This window comes from Manis javanica, chromosome 6 (genome assembly GCF_040802235.1).
Source record: "Manis javanica isolate MJ-LG chromosome 6, MJ_LKY, whole genome shotgun sequence".
NCBI classification, from domain to species: domain Eukaryota; kingdom Metazoa; phylum Chordata; class Mammalia; order Pholidota; family Manidae; genus Manis; species Manis javanica.
Window position 1 is genome coordinate 91,595,865 of NC_133161.1, and position 19,259 is coordinate 91,615,123.

The window sequence follows — 19,259 nt, forward strand, 5'->3', positions numbered from 1 at the left end:
AATTATTTACCCAGATTTCCTGAGGAATCTGCAGCCCAATGAGACCCAGGCAGCTCTAAAATTCCTATGATCCTATAGCCAAGGGTCTCCCCACTTGGCCCCAGAAAACTCTGAGGTTCTTTCTATTTCCTGGCGATCCCTCCCTCAGCTCTTTCATTTTTTTTTTCCTTCTCTTTGTCAGGGAACACAGGACCAATTCTAGAAGGGACATAAGAAAAAGGTGAAACAAATTTAAGAAATAAAAAGAAACCAGGACTTGAAAACTGCCTAAGAAGTCATCAATCTGAGCTCCTGGCACCCACCATTCTACTTCCCATTTCTGTGGATTTGAGCAGAAATGCAAAATGTAATTTAACAAATTTGTATAGGAGAGTCCTAGTGGAGGTTACTTTTCTAAAGGTTTCATAACTTGGCATTCAATTTCTTGGCTTTTTTCCCGTGTGTTTGCTCCAGCGGGGAAATGTGAGCGCCCCCTGACGGTCCCTCATGATAACCTCAGCAAACCACCGCAAGAAGTTCTCCACTAAGTCAACGAAAATTTGCAGGGGGTTAAAAAGACCCAGAGGCTGGTAGGACTCGTATTTACAGTGACTGTGAACTCTAGGGCTGAAAGACACATCCCCAAGCTTTAAAACGCCCATCCACGGCTGACTTACGCTGACAGCCCACGGGGTCGGTGGCACTCAGCCCGTAGTGGTTGGGCTTGCATTGGTCGCACTTGGCTCCCTCCACGTTCTCCTTACACAAGCACTGGCCAGCCACAGACCCCAGGGCAGGATCAGACTGGCTCACACAAATGCCACCAGATATGGTCCCGTCAGGGTCACATTCACAAGCTGGGAACAGATATGCATTATCTTAGTTAATTGCAGGAAACCTGAAATAGAAGCATAGCATTCTATTCATACTGTAACAATTGTACTTTGTTTAAATCATTGAATATGTTCACATAATTAGACCACTGGGTAAGGGGTGCCTAGAAATGTCTCCTAGATCTCTGGCTTTGGAAAATGTTGGATAATCCTACACATTTTTTTGTTTTAAAGGAAGACTTTTAAGTGATTCAAAGTAAGAGGACCAGAGGAAGACAGTTATGAAAACTGGATGTCAAGGATAGATTATTTGGAGGGGATGGAAATGTCTGGAGCTGGGCAGAGGTGGTGATGACACAAGTGTGCCAGGGAATTGTTTCCTTTTAAATGGCCAATTTTGTTAAGTGAATTTTGTCTCAGTAAAAAAGGATTTAAACAAAGAGAAAAGACTATAAAAATGAAAATAAAGTCAAGAGACAAGAGAGGGCTGTAATGAAATATGCACACACACACGGCATCTAGGGACATGAAAAAGAAAAAAATCACCCAAAATGCCTACCAAATCTCTGAAACATAGTAAACCCTGAGTCTGCCCTCCCCCATCACAGAAAGCCCACCGCAAGGACAAGTGGTATCGTCCCTTTTGATTCTTGCTGGAAGGGGCCCCACGGGAAAGCAAAGGGCAGGGCAGCCCCAGATGTTTTCTTTTTGGGTATCTGATGGTGGTGCAAACACTTGGAGGAAGAGATTCTGGAAAGTAGGATAAACAGTCACCTGTAGCAGAGGAACGACAGTACCAACCTCCTCACACCCACATTTTTTTTCAGTAGAAACTTGAACTAAAGGAAGGGGCATCATACGGAAAAGGATGCTGCTCGCACAGGTAATTCCAGAGGACAGAGTCACCAGGGCCTGACTGAGCAGGAGGAGGAGCTCTCACATCAGGGCTGCCAGGCAGGGCAGTGACACCCTCATCACCGCAGGCGTCCACACAGGGGCTGGAGCAGCATTTGTTGGGCTTTGGTATACAGGCCAAGGTGCCGGTGGCATTAAGTGACCACCAAGGTCTCTTGTATCTTTGCAGTGCTGTGTTTCCAAGGGATTCCACTTTGAAGGAATTCAATAAAGAAAAAAGGGAATATCCTGATTCTAAGGCACAATTATGTTCACATTTACACATGTTTGCTTAGGATTAATAAAAACAAAACCCTCAAGTCTAAAGCAATGTTTACATACCTATTTAGGTTAGGGAGCTTAGTGGAAAAAATCCAGTCAAACCAGTTGTTTGGTGTCACTGAAGCAAATGTGGCTGTCTGACAGAATCTTCTGATTTTCAATTGTTTGTTATTGGATTGTGACTGGTGATAAAACCTTACTATGGAAAAATAGCATTGGGTTCTGTTTAGTTTGCAAAAACCACAATTTCCTCCTAATTAAAGCTAGTTGCTTCTAGAAAGCAAGGAATGACCGGATTCACTTTAGAAGTAGCCAAAAGGAAAAATCTTAGCTTTATTTGGGAGACACTCCAAAAGGTCAGCACTGAGTTCCGGAGTATAAATTATTCACAGAAGTATCCTTTGGGAAAGGGATGTGGGCGAGTGAGTAGTAAGTTTAGTTTCAAATAACCCTATGTTATTCATGGCCTGGGGACAGAAGTCCAATAAAATCCAGTAATTGGTGTGACAATTTAATTCCAGCCTCAACTTTTACTGTCTATGGTTGAGTCTATCCTTTGTTTTTTCTGTATCATATTTGACTGTTTTAATCAAAGAACACTTAACATTAGTCAACTCTTATGCCTAGAAGCTGATTATGTAAATATTTAGGCTTGAACAAGGACAATTTAGAGAACATTTACATGAGAATGCTAGTCAGTCTTAATAAACATCATCTGTGTACACATGCTTGCATACACATAAACACATATCTGGGTAAATTGAAAAACTGGGGAGTCTCATGATGGCAGTTTTTATAAGCTCCTCATCTGCTTTTCCTCAAAAAACTCCTTCTTTACAAATAATGACTTCTAATTAATATTGGGGTACTAGTTGTCCTTGGATGTCCTTCAAAGGCACTATCAGGTTAATCCTAAGCGATTCTTAAGGAACAAGAGTTTTGTTGATGGGTTCAAAACATGTGGTTTGGTCATTTCCAATCTCTTTCTAGATTCCTAGATTATCTGTTTCAGAATATATTTTCCTGATTCCACCTAAGAGCAATTTAATCTTTTTTAGAAATACAACTTTTAAAACATTAGTAAAAGAGGTATGTATGTGTGTGTGTGTTGTGATTACAAATTCTGGTGAAAAAATGTAGGACATTTAGAACATTGATTTAAAGAAATACATTTTTTGAGAACCCAGTTCTTTGTATCATTTTAAAACAGGTCATATAAGGTAAAATTTTATGCAATCATGTACCTATAATCTGGGCAAAAAACTGTTTATGCTTTTTCTACTCCTGTGATGATTTTAACATTTGGTATCTAGGACACTGTATGTATTCAGGTGGCTATTGAATCACTTTTGTGTAGGACTTCATTTTCTGTATTTTGATTATATAAAGTGTGAAGTTGTAGTTCCATAGCCAGGAGCCCCTCCCAATATGGTTTCATTGTATTGATAACACGGCCTACAAAGCAGGATTTCTGGGTCAGGAAGAGGCAGTCTCCTAGTCCTGGGTGTCTGTGTTTCTTTGCCAAGAGCACTGACAGTGCAAGGCCCTGGCTACTCTTCACCCAGGCCCTCGGGCCCTTTCTCAACGCTGTGTCTGCTGCAAGCTGCTTTGAGGAATGAGGTAACATCTTTCCCTGGAAATGTCTCCCCTGGACAAAAAACAGGCTTGCTTCCACTTGCTATAAAAGCAATGCATCCCCCAGGCTCAGGGTTCCACTACTGTGACGTAAACTCAGTAGGTGTGCAGGATGCACCTGGTATCCTTTGAGCTGCCCCATGGGACTTGGGGCTCAGGGACATGGGAACTCACACTAGTACAAACATCTTGTGGCTTGCTGTGCCATGAGAAATGAAACCTTTGTCTTTGACCCAGGAGTTTTCTTGTCTTCAACCAGCATCCACGAAACAGTAACAAGCTAACTTGTTAGTTTCCAAGTGGAGTAAGGTCTCAGACTCAGTAACCAGCACTGGGTATCTGAAACCAGGTGGAGTACTTATCTATGAAATAATCTACAGCAAGGTGCCAGGATGCAAAATTTAAGGTGGCACTCACTGGCAGATTAGTGCAAGTGGTAAGTGACAACCCTGCACTTAAATGACTGCAGGTGAACGCTTCCTTAAAGTTTAGGACCTGGATGCTTTACTTGCCTCACTATAGTCTCATTCCTGCAGAAAAATGCAAATTAAAATAATGATGAGATATAATTTCATTAGCAAAAGTTAAAGTGTGACAAAACCAAGTGTTAGCCAGAATATAGAGGAACAGGAACTCTTATTCACCATTGATGGGTGTGTTAATTGGTGTGCCTGCTTAGGGGACAATTAGGTATTATCTAATCAATGTGAAGCAGTTAATACTCTATGGCCTAGTAGTTCCACTCCTAGGTATGACTCTTAGGGACAGTCTTTGTACATGTGCACAAGGCCACATATACAAGAATGTTTACTGAATCATCAAAAGAAAAATGGACAAATATGTTTTTCATATTTATAGGAAGAAAAAATTCTATACAAAAATTGTACTGGAGAACTAGGGTTACCTGATAGGGACAAATCTCAAAAATATAATGTTGAACAAAATACTCAAGGAAACATAATACATCATAATATTGTTGATCTAAAACTGAAAAACATGCCAAAATATATTGTTGTAGATGAAAACACATGTAAGTGTAAAAACAAGCATGTTAATGGTAATTGTCAAATATATGAGAGTTTATCCCTAGGAAGGAGGGTAGATAAATGGGACAGATGTGTACCTGGGACATCGGTAGTGCCCGAAGTGTTTTACTACAGTCCTGAAGGTGACTGGGTAAGATATTACATTTTAACAAAGCTGGTGGTAGGCATAAGGGTATTTCTTATACTATTCTCTATTACTTTGTATAGGTGTGAATACTCCATTTAAAAAAGTTGAGATTAAAGATAAATGAAAGGTTTTTAAGGGTTGAAAAAAGAAAAAAGAAGCAAAGTAATGATTAGTTCATGTATCTTAACAGCAAAATTGAGTCACCTACATCTAGTCAAATGTAGCCAATTTCAGCACAGATCTTCCTCAAGTTAGGGTGGGGTTACATCCTGATAAACCCGTTGTAATTGAAAATATTGTAAAAATGCATTTAATACACCTATTGGACATCACAGATTAGCCTTGCTTACCTATGTGCTCAGACTTAGATTAGCCAACAGTTGGACAAAATCTGCCAACACAAAGCTTATTTTATAAGAAAATGTTGAAGATAGCATGTAATTTATTGACTCCTGTACTGAAAATGAAAAGCAGAATGGCTGTGGGTACACAGTGGTTGTGAGTGTACTGTTGCTGACCCCTGTGACCCCATGGCTGACTGGGAGCTGAGATGGTTGCCCCCGTTGCATCATGAGAGAGGATCCTCCTGCATGTCACTAGCCTGGGAGTAGATCTTAATTCACAATTCCAGGTATGGTTTCTATGAAAGAGTATTGCTTTCATACAAAAGTAAAAAAATTACAAGCTGGGACCATCTGTAGTTAGCTGCTTCCCTGAGCTGACTTCCATGATACTTGGGTTGCAGCATCTTCTGGAACCATCCCCCCTCTCTTGGTTGAATCGGGATAGTTGCCGGATTCACCAGCCTCAGCCACTGTGTGAGATGACTAGGATGGACCCTGATTATTTGGTTCAACTTGCTGGTAAAGGAAAAGCTCTCCAAGCTCAAGTGCTCTGCAATCCCCCACTCTGCTGGGAGGGCAGCTTGGACATGCTGCTAAGCCGGGAGGGGCCGACAGCCCCGGTGAGGCCTGCTCACACAGGTGGAAAGGCTAGGTCAGAGACCGGGGACTCACGAATGCAGGCATAGGGATCCGAGATAGCCTGGAAGGGGTCCCTGTAGAAAAGGGGTCTGCAGCGGTCACAGTGCTGCCCCTCGGTGTTGTGCTGGCAGTCGTCACACACGCCCCCACTGAGGCCGCCGCTCCTCAGGTATGCAGTCATGTCGAAGTGACAGAGGTCAGAGTGGCCATTACAGCTGCACGCTGAGGAGAGAGAGGGGTTACTGAGAGATCAACTAAGGTCTGGGCACAGCCTAGTGCCCAAGTATTCCACCTTGGCAGCCTCTCACCTTCCACTTCTACTTGGCCTTATTAGAGATATGCCAGGTATACTAAGGATTAACACAGGTGCTGTCAGAGGATCTTTCTAGAACTCTGATTCTGCTCATATGCTCTTTATAAAATGTGTTACCAAAATGTTTAATATTTAGTATTTTTAAAAATCAAGTAAACAGAAATAAATCATGTACATGATCTAGGAGCCCTAGAATGCAACATTTTTTTGTTGTTCAGTAAAGAACACTTTACTGACTTCTGCTTTGTAAATCTGACTTCTGCCCATCATATGTTCTGTAGATACTGGAATTTGTGGGTAAGATGGCATCACTGCACCCCACCCAGCATCTTCTCCTCTCCAGGCAGAAGAGCTGCATGGGGCTGCTGATCATTCCCATCCCACCTGGGGCTCAGTCAGAGCAGTAGAGGGAAAGGCAGTTTGTTGGGAGGAACTGGCTTGTCTTCATGGTAATGTCTGTGCTGTTTGTCTTGTCGGTTTTTGCTCTGTAAACAGCGTAAGCTCAGGCTACATCAGGCAGGGTTTTGTGTACTGTGACTCTCACGGATGGAGCCTTTCTGTGAGAGCTTGTCTAGTGACCACTCACCTTCTCAAATCCTGTTTTTCCCAAGTCTGGGAAAAGAAACCGAGTAACAAATTGGTTTGGAAGACCATCAAAATGTGGAGGCAACAAACACATTGCAAAAAAAACCCCATACCTCATTAGCCTAAATATTTTATAAAAAATACAACAGTCTGTCAAACTCTATTCTAGTTCTCATTTTTCCTATTATCTGACATACGGGCTTAAGGTCACACTCATAGAATGCATGATCATTCAGGAAAACAGTAGGGGTCTCTGTACCAAACCTAGTGTTCTCCAAACTCCTGGATGGCACTGTCCCCACTGGCACTACCATTACATGGTTCTGCCCCTCCTCTGGAAAGGGACCACACACATGCATACTGTTCCCATTTTTAAATTAATTTTTGGTGGGAGGATTTGAGAAGTTGGTGGTTCTTCTATGTGAGATAATGGGAGACATGAGGATATCACACAATGGAGCTAGAAGCCACAGGTTCAAAAAAAACCTTGTCTCTCAGAGTCCCACAGAAATGCACTAAATGTTCTTCAAAATAAGGTAACGCAGGGCCCACTCAGTCTGTGCTAAGAATGTATGTTCACCCACGTCTGCAAGTGCTGTCCTGGAGGCCGGCCGCCGGCTGCCAAGGAGCATCCTGGAAGAAGTCCTTGCACCTCTCACAGTTGGGGCCAGCTGTGTTGTGCTGACAGACACACCGTCCAGGAACCTGCATTGTGAGATAAAGTTTAAAAAAGGGCTTATCTTTGAGGAAACTGGGGTTTTCTAAATGCAAAATGAAATAACAGGCTATAGGGCCTCTCTGGTTCTTAGTTTCCATGTTAGTTATGATACCAACCTCCACTATCTTTTGTTGTTTGCCTAACTAGGTTTTAAATTTAAAATTTTAAGATGTTGAGTGAACATGTACAATAAAGCATTCAGCAATTTTGAATTCTAGTTTCAGGGCAACACATCTCAGCCCTCAGCACAATGAGGGACAGGATGGGGATTGTGAGCATAAGTGTGCGTGTGGAATGTATGTGGGGAAGATTTAGGAGCATAAGGGAAAAGAGGGAATTAGCAAACAGAAACTACAGAGAACTGTGTGATTCTCTTGGTTTTCTCAAATTATCCTAACTCCAAATTCAAAGGGAAAAGTTCTTTTTCCAGTGAAACACAGAGATAGCTGAATGGGAAAGTGTAATAGCTTCAACATCAAGCCTTGTCTGATCATGACCAATAGTTTAATATTATTTAGTAGACACCTGGGGGGGGGTGCCCAGGGCTGTGCACAATAATACACTTCTGCTGCATCACTCTTTTAGGCCTAGTCCTGGGAAGGGAAGAGATTTGCATACAAAGATTCAGAGTGTAAGAATGCCACTTGGAGTGACCATTTTTATGGTGTCAGGTATTACTTCAACACCGTGCCACCAAGTACAGGCTTTCTCACACAATAGACCTTCAGTCAATTTTTGTGAGAGAATGCATGTGAAATTATGAGTCCTCCCCTCCAAATCTCCATTCTCTAAAAAACAAATAAAAGGAGAGAAAGATGGGCTATCTTGTGATCATAAATTATAAATTCTGTGCCTTAGTTCAGTGGTGCCCATTACATGGCAGAATCCACAGAGCTTCTGGCTAGAGAACTGAAGGTCCCCAGATGGCCTGTCAGGCCAGGTTGAATGACACCTGCTCCAGTACCAAGCTGGCACTTTGATTGCTGATTCCCACAGGGATCTGATATTCACTCAGCACCAGGACAGTGAAAGAAAAGTAGGGGAGCCAACTGCTTTTCCAGATTAGTAACTCACCATTCGAGGGGGGCTGAAGACATCTCCTCGTGCCTCCTGCATTGGGCCACATTCACTTGCATGGCCATTGCAAAAACAGCTTCCCCGAACCACCATCTCATACAAAGCATAGTAATATTTATCAAGGAAATTGTTTTGCCTCCTTCCAAGCAAAGTATCCCCAAGAGTATGGAGTTTGGTAAAGTTTATCCTCAGGTTTGTTAATGTCACAAGGTCTAGAGAAAGGAAAATAATGAAAATAGTATATCAAAGTGCATTTAACTTGCACAGTTTGAAGCACCCTCCTTGAGGGACATCCTCTTAATGTATTATAGAAATGCAATGATAAGGAATACTCACAACATGAAATTTTAGAAAAAGGAATTGATGTGAAAAATATAAAGCAATTCATACCCTGGATGTAGGGGCTGTAAGGGTTTTCTATTTCAAAGCTGGGATCCAAAACTTTTAAAACAACCTGTGAAAGAAATGTAGATAGATTTATAGTATTTTACCCCATAACATCATTGTTAAATATACTCTTAAGAAGAGATCCTGACCTTACAGGAAGGATGAGCCATTGCCTCCCAGTGGGCATAGGATACAGATTACCATTTGGGTTCTCCTATGATAAAAGTACTAAGAGTGAAAGTGAATGGAAGTCTTTCTACACAGGTGGTCGATACAGGCAGAAGTGATGTCACTGGTGAAGAGGGTCCCTGCTGTGGGGTGAAGTGGTGGGGTCATACTTCAGCAAGTCATCCTCAGTTTGGATCTGGCAGGGGATCCTGGAGCTGTCTTTGGCCATGAATTCTTTCTGCTCTACCTGATCAGGTAATACCTCCCAAAACCCTACACTGACCTTCTGCCAGTCACTAGCTTTGTTCAGAGGGATGTCCCTGGCGACCCCACCTGGGTGATGGCTTACAGAACATGGAGATGAGATAACTAAGCGAAGGCCGCTGCTAGATGCAAGCAGATGCTCCTTCCTCTGGGTTCCCAGTGCCCAGCCTGGATTCTAGCCCCTGTTCCCCTTCAGCTGGGCTCTCTTGTGCAGGATTGTTTCTTATAATGTATTTATTACTTATCTGAATTGAGAAGAATTCAGGACTCATTTCAATTTAGATACTTGCATTTAAAAAATCCAACAGCTCAAGTTGTATTTTGGTCAACACCACCTAAATTGTTTTCATTTAAATCAACCACATTACCAAAAAAGGTCTAATTTATACCCAAAGAAATTCAAGAAAGGGAATACTACCTCACCACCAGTTGAGGGTTCAATATCCGAGTATCTGGAGTCACAAACAAGGTCTCCCACTCCCTGAGCCTGGCCAGATGTGATGTTGGGAAAGGAAGTAGCACAGTCTTTTGCAAAATATTTGAATACTTTCCAAGTGTGTCCATAGTTTGTGGAACGTTCAACTAACATTGCAGCAGGCCGGAAAGTCTATGGAAAAATTAGTCAAATTACTAATGCCTCACAAAGGAAGATTTTATTACCCACTTCAGATTGAATATTTATGTTCTCTAATTTTTTTTCAAACTTTACATGTGTCTTTTAAAATCTATTATACAATGAACATACCAAACAAAATCTCTTTCCCCAAGTGGGCAAGTATTTACAAGCATAGACTTTGCCCTAGGATTTAATTCCAATTAAAATATTTTTATGGCTGTGTGAATTATTAATTGAAGAAAGATAGCATACACATTTTTTAAAAAGTTAAAGTAATTGATATTTTACAGCAGTTTGCTTGTGGTTCTCTTTGTCCAAAATGTTTCCTTCCAGCAAACTTTTATACACCCTTCAAAATCTACCATGAAATTTACCCTAATTCCCCAGAGCAGAGTTAGCCTTATCAGTGAATTCCCCAGCATTCTAATCATACATCTATTTTTGTACTTATCACTATATATTATAATTTTAAGTTTATATGTGTTTGTTTCCATGACTACAGTGTGAGCTCTCTGAGGGCAAAGACTGGTGTTTTATTTATACTTTTAAATGTTTTATTTATATTCATTTTTTATTACCATAACAGCATCATGCTTGAAATCAAAATTACTATTTTAATGAATGACTATAGAATGAATATAACACAGGATTCTCTCTCATAACTAGCTTCGTAAAGACCCTTTAAATTTTTCTTCCTCTTTTGATCACCATCTTACCATATTTTTTTCCCCAAATAATTCCCAGCACTTGCCCTTTTCTTCTGAAAATCATCTTTCTAGTTCTTGCGGTCCCTATCACCCCAGGGCTTGGAGTTTTCCTTTTTGCTGTATCTTCTAAGTTTTTTTTTGTTAATCATGTAATTTATTAATGAGCAATGGTATTTCTTTTTTCACTCAAGAACAAAAACCCAGATTATAAAGCTTGAATCCAAATTTACACAGCTTTTTGTTCTCTGCAAGCAAGAAAATTCCAGGTAAGCCCAGCATTTGGCATTTGGTAAGTAGATCAGTGGGTAAAAAGCCTACACATCTATACCTTGAAAGTCAGAATAAGGTGGCTGAACTGAAATAATGCCTCTAGGTCCAATCTGATGCTGACATGATCAAGACCTAAAGAAAAATCCAGAAAGGAGAAAATCAGTGATTTTGAGAGACTCCAGTTTATCATGTTAATCCCTCACCATGGCTTGTCTATGATAAAACGCTTTAAAACAATGTGATCACTCTTGTTCCTAGCCTGTGGCAGTGGTTTCCCATGCTATTCCATGCCCGGAGAAGGTCTGCATGAGAATAATACAGGTTTTACCCAGACTGTGCCCGCATTCAAGTCTTGGTGGCAATGTGCATGACCACTGTGTGGCAGTAGTATGTAAGTACCACCAAGCGAGTGACAGGGCATTGTCACAGGTGGAGAGGGAGAGCTCATTTCCTTGATCTCAAACCCTGACTACACAAAATCATGAGCTAGCAAGCCAGGACATGGCAAAAACCCACATGCCCTTTTCTTCCAACAGCTGCCAACAATCATTTGAACTAGATTCATTGTAACTTTTCATAGAAACAGCTTGGAATAGTCCCCGTGGACTGAGGACTTAGGAGCTCCTCAGAAGTATCCTGGCCAGGACTTTGAACCAAGTAGCTGGCTATCACCCATCCCTAGCATGGATGTGGAGGACCGACTTCAGTGTGGACATGACTGAAGTCTCTTGAGTGGCACTGTCCAAACGAAATATAAGCCACATGTGTCACTGAACATTTTCTAGCAGCCACATTTAAAAAAGTGAAAAGAAGTGGGTGAAATTACTTTTCATATATTTAACCCAATATATCAGAAATATTCCCATTTCAACATGTGATCAATATGTCACAAATTGAATAGATGCTTTATTAGACATTTTGTTTTTTCAAACTAAGTCTTAGACACCAAGGATGTTTTATATACTTAGAGCACATCTCAGTTTGGATTAGGCATGTTTTAAGTGCTCAGTCGCCAGGTGTGGTGAGGGGCCACAGTACTGGACAGGACAGCTCTAAGAACAGTGCTGGGCTGCAGTGAACTGGGGGCAGCTTGGAGTTTGAAGGCAAATGGCTCAGGGAAAGGTTCGCTGCTGGGAGGGCAGCCACATTCCAGGCTCTGGGTCAAGGGCTCCTAACCTTTGTAGAAGGAGATCACCTTCCCCTTCTCTGAGAACCTTGTTCTATGTTATCAGCTTTGACAGAGGGGATTCCTTCTGTGAGAAGATGGGGGAGTGAATGCTGGATGTTGGGTCAAAGAGCTATTAAGCAAAAATGGCACCATTTATCAACGGAGACAGTAGACTGTGGTGAAAACCACCTCACATTCACTAAGGACAGTCCAACTAAAGGGAAATAATTAGGATCCAGAATGAACTGGCATTTAGTAAACACCAATCATGTACTTGTCCAATGGATGATACAGAAAAACAGCCTCATGTTACATTTGCCCTAAATTATCTTATTTAATTATTTTCACACTCCCCTTTAATAATGGCCTAGGATTCCTCAGGGAAAATATGTTTAGTTGTCTGAAGAAAATAGAGGGATTATAGCCCTAAGTGAAACATATAGAGATGTGGCAAATGGAATCATTTTTGTGGGATTAAGGGTTCCAGACCAGTGCTGAAGAGCAGCTGTCATGAGTGAGTCAGCATACATTGATTTAATTAATGAAACCCAAGGACCCTGGACCAGGATGAGGAATCCCTCATCATGTCCAAACTTACAGTGGGCATCTAGGAAATACAGAAAGTCAGGACGCGTGTAACAGTCAGTATGACAACTGTTCAAGGGCAGGCAGGGCACAAATCCAGGGATGAAAAAACTTCAGACAATAGCTATCTTTTCAATTCAATTTCTGTATTAAAATCTTTGGCTTGCAGCAAGAAACAAAATGTCCCTTTTCTCTCTCCATTCATGTGTTAAAGAAAAAAGCATGTGTTGATAATGCCTGGACTTCCCCTAGTGTTGTTAGACTAATGTGTAATTCTGTTTACACTAGTGTGTTTTAGATTAGGGTTAATTTACCTATACTTCATAAACTTCCTTTTTTTTTTCAAGAACAAAAGGATGCAGAGGTATTTTCTTCCCCCATAGGGAAACTGAAACATTCTGAGTTACATGCTTAAAATATACTTTGATTTCTCTAGGAAAACAATCTTTTTAAAAGACAAAGTTCTGTTCTTATACAGGGCTCTACATTCTTGGTGGATACTGTCCCATTCCCATATAACTCCTTGTCACATTGTTAAAATCATTCAGAGAGAAAGACACCTTATTAAAAATATGAAGAAACATAAAACTAGAAAGGAACTTAATCATACCATTTTCAGACTGCCACCATTTCTTTTCTCTATCTGGTTCAAAACTTGTAATTACATTCTCAATGGTGTGGCTGTTTGACTGGGTGTAGGGATCATATGGAAATCTGGAGTCACAGATGAAGCATTTTTGTTCCTCCTAGAAAACACCATCATTGAAATTAAAAATAAAGAATCATATAATTACTTATTGTTGATCTGAATTTAAAAACAAGCTGTACTTACTATATTTGTCTTTCAATCTGGCTAAAAATAAAAAGCAGAGGAAATAACAAGACATCAATTTTTCCATCCAATAGGTACTTAGATACAATAACAAGTGAAATTAAAATGTGACCTAGACATTTTATAAATTATACAATAACAAGTGAAATTAAAATATGACCTAGACATTTTATAAATTTATACATTTGGGGCAAAAATGCAAATTAATGTGGAACTAATATTTTTCTTATACAAGAGGCAGATAATCTGGAGGTTATTTAAATGATAGATAAGTAATTAGGATATACTCGAGTTGAAATTACTTCCTTTAGTCAATAAAAGAATATTTGGCAAGAAATTAATAATTGGCTAAAAGGTTATCCGCAACCATTACCCTTTTTCTCTAAGATATAGTTTTTGGCAGAAAAGATTCCATAGCCAAAACCTTTACATCACACATGTAGATTTTTGTATAAGATTTTCATTAAGTTCACAACAAAGAGGCCCACCCTCTTGTCTCCCAGACTAGATCTTACTAGTGAATTGGAACTAGCTTTGCTTGGGATGGATTTTCAAAGGTTACTACAGCCAAGACTGGCCTTTAAGTTTGCTTATTTTAATGAGCCTACTTGCAGCTTTACTTACAACTCCCAAGGAAATCTCCAAAGATTTCCAAAGGACAGTCAATGGCCTGCACAGTTGTTCCTGGCTATTATTTGCAGAAGTCTGGAGGAGCATTTTTAGTTTCCAGAAAGCAGGGGCCATTAATTGTAATCCTTCCTGCCGCAAATTGCCCACAACAGCAAATGCTTGTGGTAGGTATTCAATCAATGTTGTTTGATTTTATGTCTGAACCATGACTTACAAGGGCCTACAGGACTGACCAGGACAACAGCTTTAACTTTTCCCCTGTCTTGCCTTGATCACTCAAGCTTTAGCTACACTTCTTCCTGCTCTTCCTTGAGCGACCCAAGGCTGCTCCTGCCTTAAGAATCTGAACACAAGCTGTTTTCTCCTCCCCCCATTCCTAAATATTCACATTTCTTGCTCCTTTCCTTCTTTCAGGTCTCTGTTTAAATGCCATCATCTAAGAGAGACTTTCCTTGATTCCAATTTAAAATATCACCTCCCCACTCTTCTGCCATTCTCTATCCCTTACCTTGCTTTATACTATTTTCTAAACCCCTAACATTGCTTGAGACTTGAGTTGTTACATTATTGCCTGTCTCCATTGTTAGAATTTAAGCTGAATGAGGCAAGGACTTTGTTTTGTTTACTTCCTAACCTAGAATAGGGTCTGGCACATAATAGATGCTCAGTAAAATGTGTTGAATAAATGCATGTTGATTTTAATGGCTATTTCACCTTGAGTCTGTCAAAGTAAACCAGGTGGTCAAGAAATCCATGTAATCTTTTTAGACTCACTGGCCACAATAAGCCTTATCCTTAAAGAAAAGCAAAATGCCCTTTGGAAAATAAGGAACAACAGAAGCTAGATCAATGCTGCATAGGGGGAAGTTTGCTCCAGAACTGTCCTAAAAGAGCAGCAGAAGCCCTATGATTCCACAAAGATATCAAGACTTCAAATAATTTTCAGTATTATTCTGGAAATAATTGGGGAAAATGTTTAACTTTGGGGCTTGTGAGCCATTTTTTTTCTGTAAACATTTTAGAAGTCTTTGATGGGGCTGGCTACAGGGAATGCTTAGTTGTGGCAACTAGATAAGGGAGTCCCAATTTGGGTAACACTGTGGGTCAATGCTGACTTGAAGTTTCTGGAGTATGTTCAGCTTGGTAGCATTTGTTAGAGAACGATGGGAAAAGGTCCTCCTCCACGCTGCAGGAGTGTTTCTGTAGACTAGTGCTTGTAGCTCTACCTGTAATACTTTGTCAGCCTGAAGATATCTGGGAATTTTTTGCAGCTCTAAGATTTTTGAGATTTCTGTGATTGCCTTGGCAAAAGAAGCCTCTGAAGTTTGATTTACTTCTATTTTTGGTGGTATTACTTCAAGATATAGGAATATTAATTTACAATTATTATCAGAGTATGTCATGAGTTGGCTATGACAATAGTAATCAAATGCCAGTGGTTAAGGAACAAAATGGGTGATGCTAGTGTTGGAAAGTTTCTGATAGTAAGAGTTGAGAACTGCTTCTTTGTCCAGAATATCTGGACTCCAGTGAAGTCACTTGAAGGGCTATCCATCCGCTTGACCTAGAGTTGAGCAAATGTCTACAGTGTCATTTCCTTGTACATGTAGAGTTTGCTTTCTTACACAAGTATTTCCCAAAATTAGAACAGTGCTAAGTACTCAGGTATTGTCTCTACTTATTTATAATCATCCTCTTTTTCTAGAAATCAATTAGAATACAAAGCATTTCCCGAGACCTCTAGGAGTTACTTCAAATGAACAATACATGGAAAAACCTGGGCCACTAACAGCTGGCTCATGTCCAACTTCCCTCCTGCATATCCTCTCATTTAAGGGTTGACGTGATTGCCTCGGGTTTCTCAGCAGGTATGATACTCAGATGACCTTGGAGGTGTGTTCTACTCCCAGAGCACAGGGAAGAAAAAATACAAAGCAACTGATCCTTTTTATAAAACTGATCTTTAAGGAAAAAAAGCACAAAAATATGTCCATTTTGGGATTTTACGGTTTTTTAGACAAGACAATTCCAAGTGGCATTGTGAGGCTGATGCACAACGAATTAAAAGATCTGTATCCTCTCTATCTAAGGCAGGACAGTCAGCGTAATGGCCTTGAGCCCTGAGGGAGTCTTCACTGCGAGAGTCAGTTAAGTCCACTGAAGGGAGTCACTAAGGCAACTAAGTAAAACAGTACATTTTATAGTAATTCCCCTCAAAGACTGAACCAAAAGCCTTTTCTGTCTAATTCTAAAGGTAGCAAGAAACAGAGGAAGCAGATTTTCCCTATTTTCTGATCAGTCAAGTGTTCCTGGACTTGGAATTGTATCACCTGGGATTCCAATGTTCAGGAAGGAGTGCTGCATCCTTCTTTTACGTTGCCCAGATGTACTTGGAAAAAATCTACCCCGCTGATTAAACCATGTTCCAACAAGTAAACAAAGAACCAACCCACCTCAAGGTAGCTGAGGATGCAGTACTTCTGGGCTCCCTCTAGCCCGCAGGTAGAAGAAGCTGTGAGCTGCGCACTACGGCCCACTAGGAGATTGCCAGTGGGGGGATGACAGGCACCCCAGCTGCATTCACCTGGAGCTTTCGCGTAACGGAGCAATCCTTGAACACAACAGAAATGGCTATGGAGAAGGCAGTGGAAAGGTAGCAAAAGGCTTAAAGCAGCAGCTGGTTAAGTTGGAAAGTTAACCATCCATTTATTTTTAATATCAGTTATGTTGATCACTAAGAACATCGTGGACGCTTTTGCCCTCAGTTTGATGGAAATCTCTTAGCCTGGGAGGTTATACCATCTCCACTCAAGTCCCCACCTGGGCCAGCCTGTAGCCAGTGACTGATGGATAGATACACAGTTCAAAATGGCTTGTATCATTGCCTCAGGCTGGTATCAACTACATGGCACAATTTATACTCAGAACCTCTCTGTGGGAGGAGAGTGAAGCCTGACTCCAGTTGGGACCACATTCTGTCTCCACTTCTCACTCTCTTACTCCTCAGGGCACAGCATCAATAAACCACTTGCACACAAATCTCTGTCTCAGGCTCTGCTTCTAGCAAAACTGAGCTGAGACAGCCCCTATTTACTGGGAATTCTCCATGTGTTACTTTAGTATATGTAACACTATCTAATGCGTAGACGTGAGGAAGGAGATACTAATGCTACCTCTTATACTTCCAATCTGTACAAAATCAATGACAGAATTTAAGAAATCCTTGGGAAATAACTTTTTCTTAAAATACGTAAATTTAACTGACCCCTTTATAACCTGGGTTGTTTGGTACAGATATAGCATGCACCGGATCATGCCCCTTTGAGAGAAAGTGAGAGAGGGAGTTCTAGTCTGTGTAGCACACTTAGCCCCTGATACCTGCTGCTGAACGGATCTGTCATGAAGAGATCTGGTCATGAGTGAGATAAGATTGCTGCTATGGCAACCTTATATCAATTGTCACCTTAATTCTCTACATGTGTAGAGTCTGAAATAATATCCTTAGATCTTGGCTTAAAAACTTATTTTTAAAGTTCTATTTGTTTTAAAATGTTAAATTCTGAGTTAGAATAACTGTTAAATCTCTATACGTGAATGTGGGGTGGGTGGGGGTAATCTGAACTGTTTCTTACATGAACTATTTCAAACAATTATTTGCCTGCAGGGTTTGCTCCTTTACATTTTACTTTTGGAACCCATGACATATTAATAGATTTGTTTATTATTAGAAAGATTGAATAAAACTAAGAAGAATCTTCCTGGGAATAAGGTCAAATAGCACACATATAAAGTTAGATACACATATAATTTAAGTCCACTGAAATATTTTGTTGATAGCTATTTATAGAAATAGTGGTATTTCTTCTTTTAAAAATTATATTTGAAAAAGACAGTATAGCATCTTTTTTTTTAGTTGAAGTATCACTGATATTCAACCTTACATTGGTTTCAAATGTACAACAAAGTGGTTCAACAGTTACTCACATTATTAAATCCTCACCATCTATAGTGTGGTTACTATCTATCAATGTAGAAAGATGTTACAGAATCATTGACTATATTCTCCATGCTGCACTACTGTCCCCGTGACCAACTTATATTATGATTGTGAATTACTGTGCTCCTTTATCTTCCACCCCCACTCCCCAACCAGCTCCAACCCCTCCCCCTTGGTAACCACTAGTCCCTTCTCAATGTCTATGAGTCTACTGCTGTTTCTGTTCCTTCAGTTTTGCTTTTTTATATTCCACAAGTAAGTGAAATCATATGGTATTTGTCTTTCACTGCCTGGCTTATTTCACTGAGCATAATACCCTCTAGATCCATCCATGTTGTTGCAGAGGGCAGGATTTCTTTTCTTTTTATGGCTAAATAATATTCCATTGTGTATATGTACCATGTCTTCTTTAGCCATTCATCTATTGATGGACACTTAGGTTGTTTCCATACCTTGGCTATTGCAAATAGTGTGGCAATAGCATTAGGGTGAATATATCTTTTTGAATCAGGATTTTGTTTTCTTTGTGTAAATTCCTAGAAGTGGAATTCCTGGATCAAACGGTATTTATATTTTTAGTTTTTTGAGGAACCTCCATACTGCTTTTCATAGTGGTTGCACCGATTTACATTCCCACCAACAGTTTAGGAGGGTTCCCATTTCTCTGTATCCTGGCCAACATTTGTTATTTCTTGTCTTTTGGATAGTGGCCATTCTAACTGATGTTAGGTGATATCTCATTGTGGTTTTTATTTGCATTTCCCTGATGAGTAGTGACATAAAGCATCTTTTCATGTGCATGTTGGACATTTGTATTTCTTCTTTGGAGAAATGTCTCTTCAGGTACTCCACCCATTTTTTTAATTGGGTTATTTGTTTTTTAGGTGTTGAAGCATATGTGTTCTATATATACTTTGGATGTTAATCCCTTATCAGATGAGTCATTTACAAATATATTCTCCCATACTGTAGGACACCTTTTTGTTTTGCTAATGGTGTCTTCTGCTGTACAAAAGCTTTTTAGTTTGATGTAGTCCCACTTGTGCATTTTTTATTTTGTTTCCCTTGCCCAAGGAGATGTGTCCAAGAAAAATTGCTCATTCTTAAGTTCAAGAGATTTTTGCCTATTTTTCTTCTAAGAGTTTTATGGTTTCATGACTTAC

At 40.1% G+C, this 19,259-nt stretch overlaps 1 protein-coding gene and 1 long non-coding RNA gene across 7 annotated transcripts in view; one reads left to right on the forward strand and one right to left on the reverse strand.

Annotated features, from left to right (window-relative positions):
* Positions 1-19,259, forward strand: part of LOC140849943 (uncharacterized) — a 162,913-nt gene that overhangs the window by 99,203 nt on the left and 44,451 nt on the right. The window contains exons 3-4 of the long non-coding RNA XR_012132398.1: positions 9,124-9,282; positions 10,806-10,880. This is a non-coding gene — a long non-coding RNA (uncharacterized lncRNA). The remainder of the gene's footprint in view (positions 1-9,123; positions 9,283-10,805; positions 10,881-19,259) is intronic.
* The window catches only part of LAMB4 (laminin subunit beta 4), a 125,101-nt gene that overhangs the window by 72,525 nt on the left and 33,317 nt on the right, over positions 1-19,259 (reverse strand). For 5 of the 6 annotated variants that reach the window (XM_073239025.1, XM_073239027.1, XM_073239024.1 and 2 more), the window contains 9 exons: positions 16,553-16,710; positions 13,248-13,383; positions 10,943-11,016; positions 9,710-9,898; positions 8,863-8,926; positions 8,470-8,684; positions 7,262-7,382; positions 5,813-6,001; positions 657-836 (listed from right to left, as the gene is read on the reverse strand). In XM_073239025.1, the coding sequence (XP_073095126.1) occupies positions 657-836; positions 5,813-6,001; positions 7,262-7,382; positions 8,470-8,684; positions 8,863-8,926; positions 9,710-9,898; positions 10,943-11,016; positions 13,248-13,383; positions 16,553-16,710 (1,326 nt within the window). Of the gene's footprint in view, positions 1-656; positions 837-5,812; positions 6,002-7,261; positions 7,383-8,469; positions 8,685-8,862; positions 8,927-9,709; positions 9,899-10,942; positions 11,017-13,247; positions 13,384-13,469; positions 13,491-16,552; positions 16,711-19,259 lie in introns of those variants that run through there. The other variant, XM_073239028.1, reaches the window with a different exon arrangement.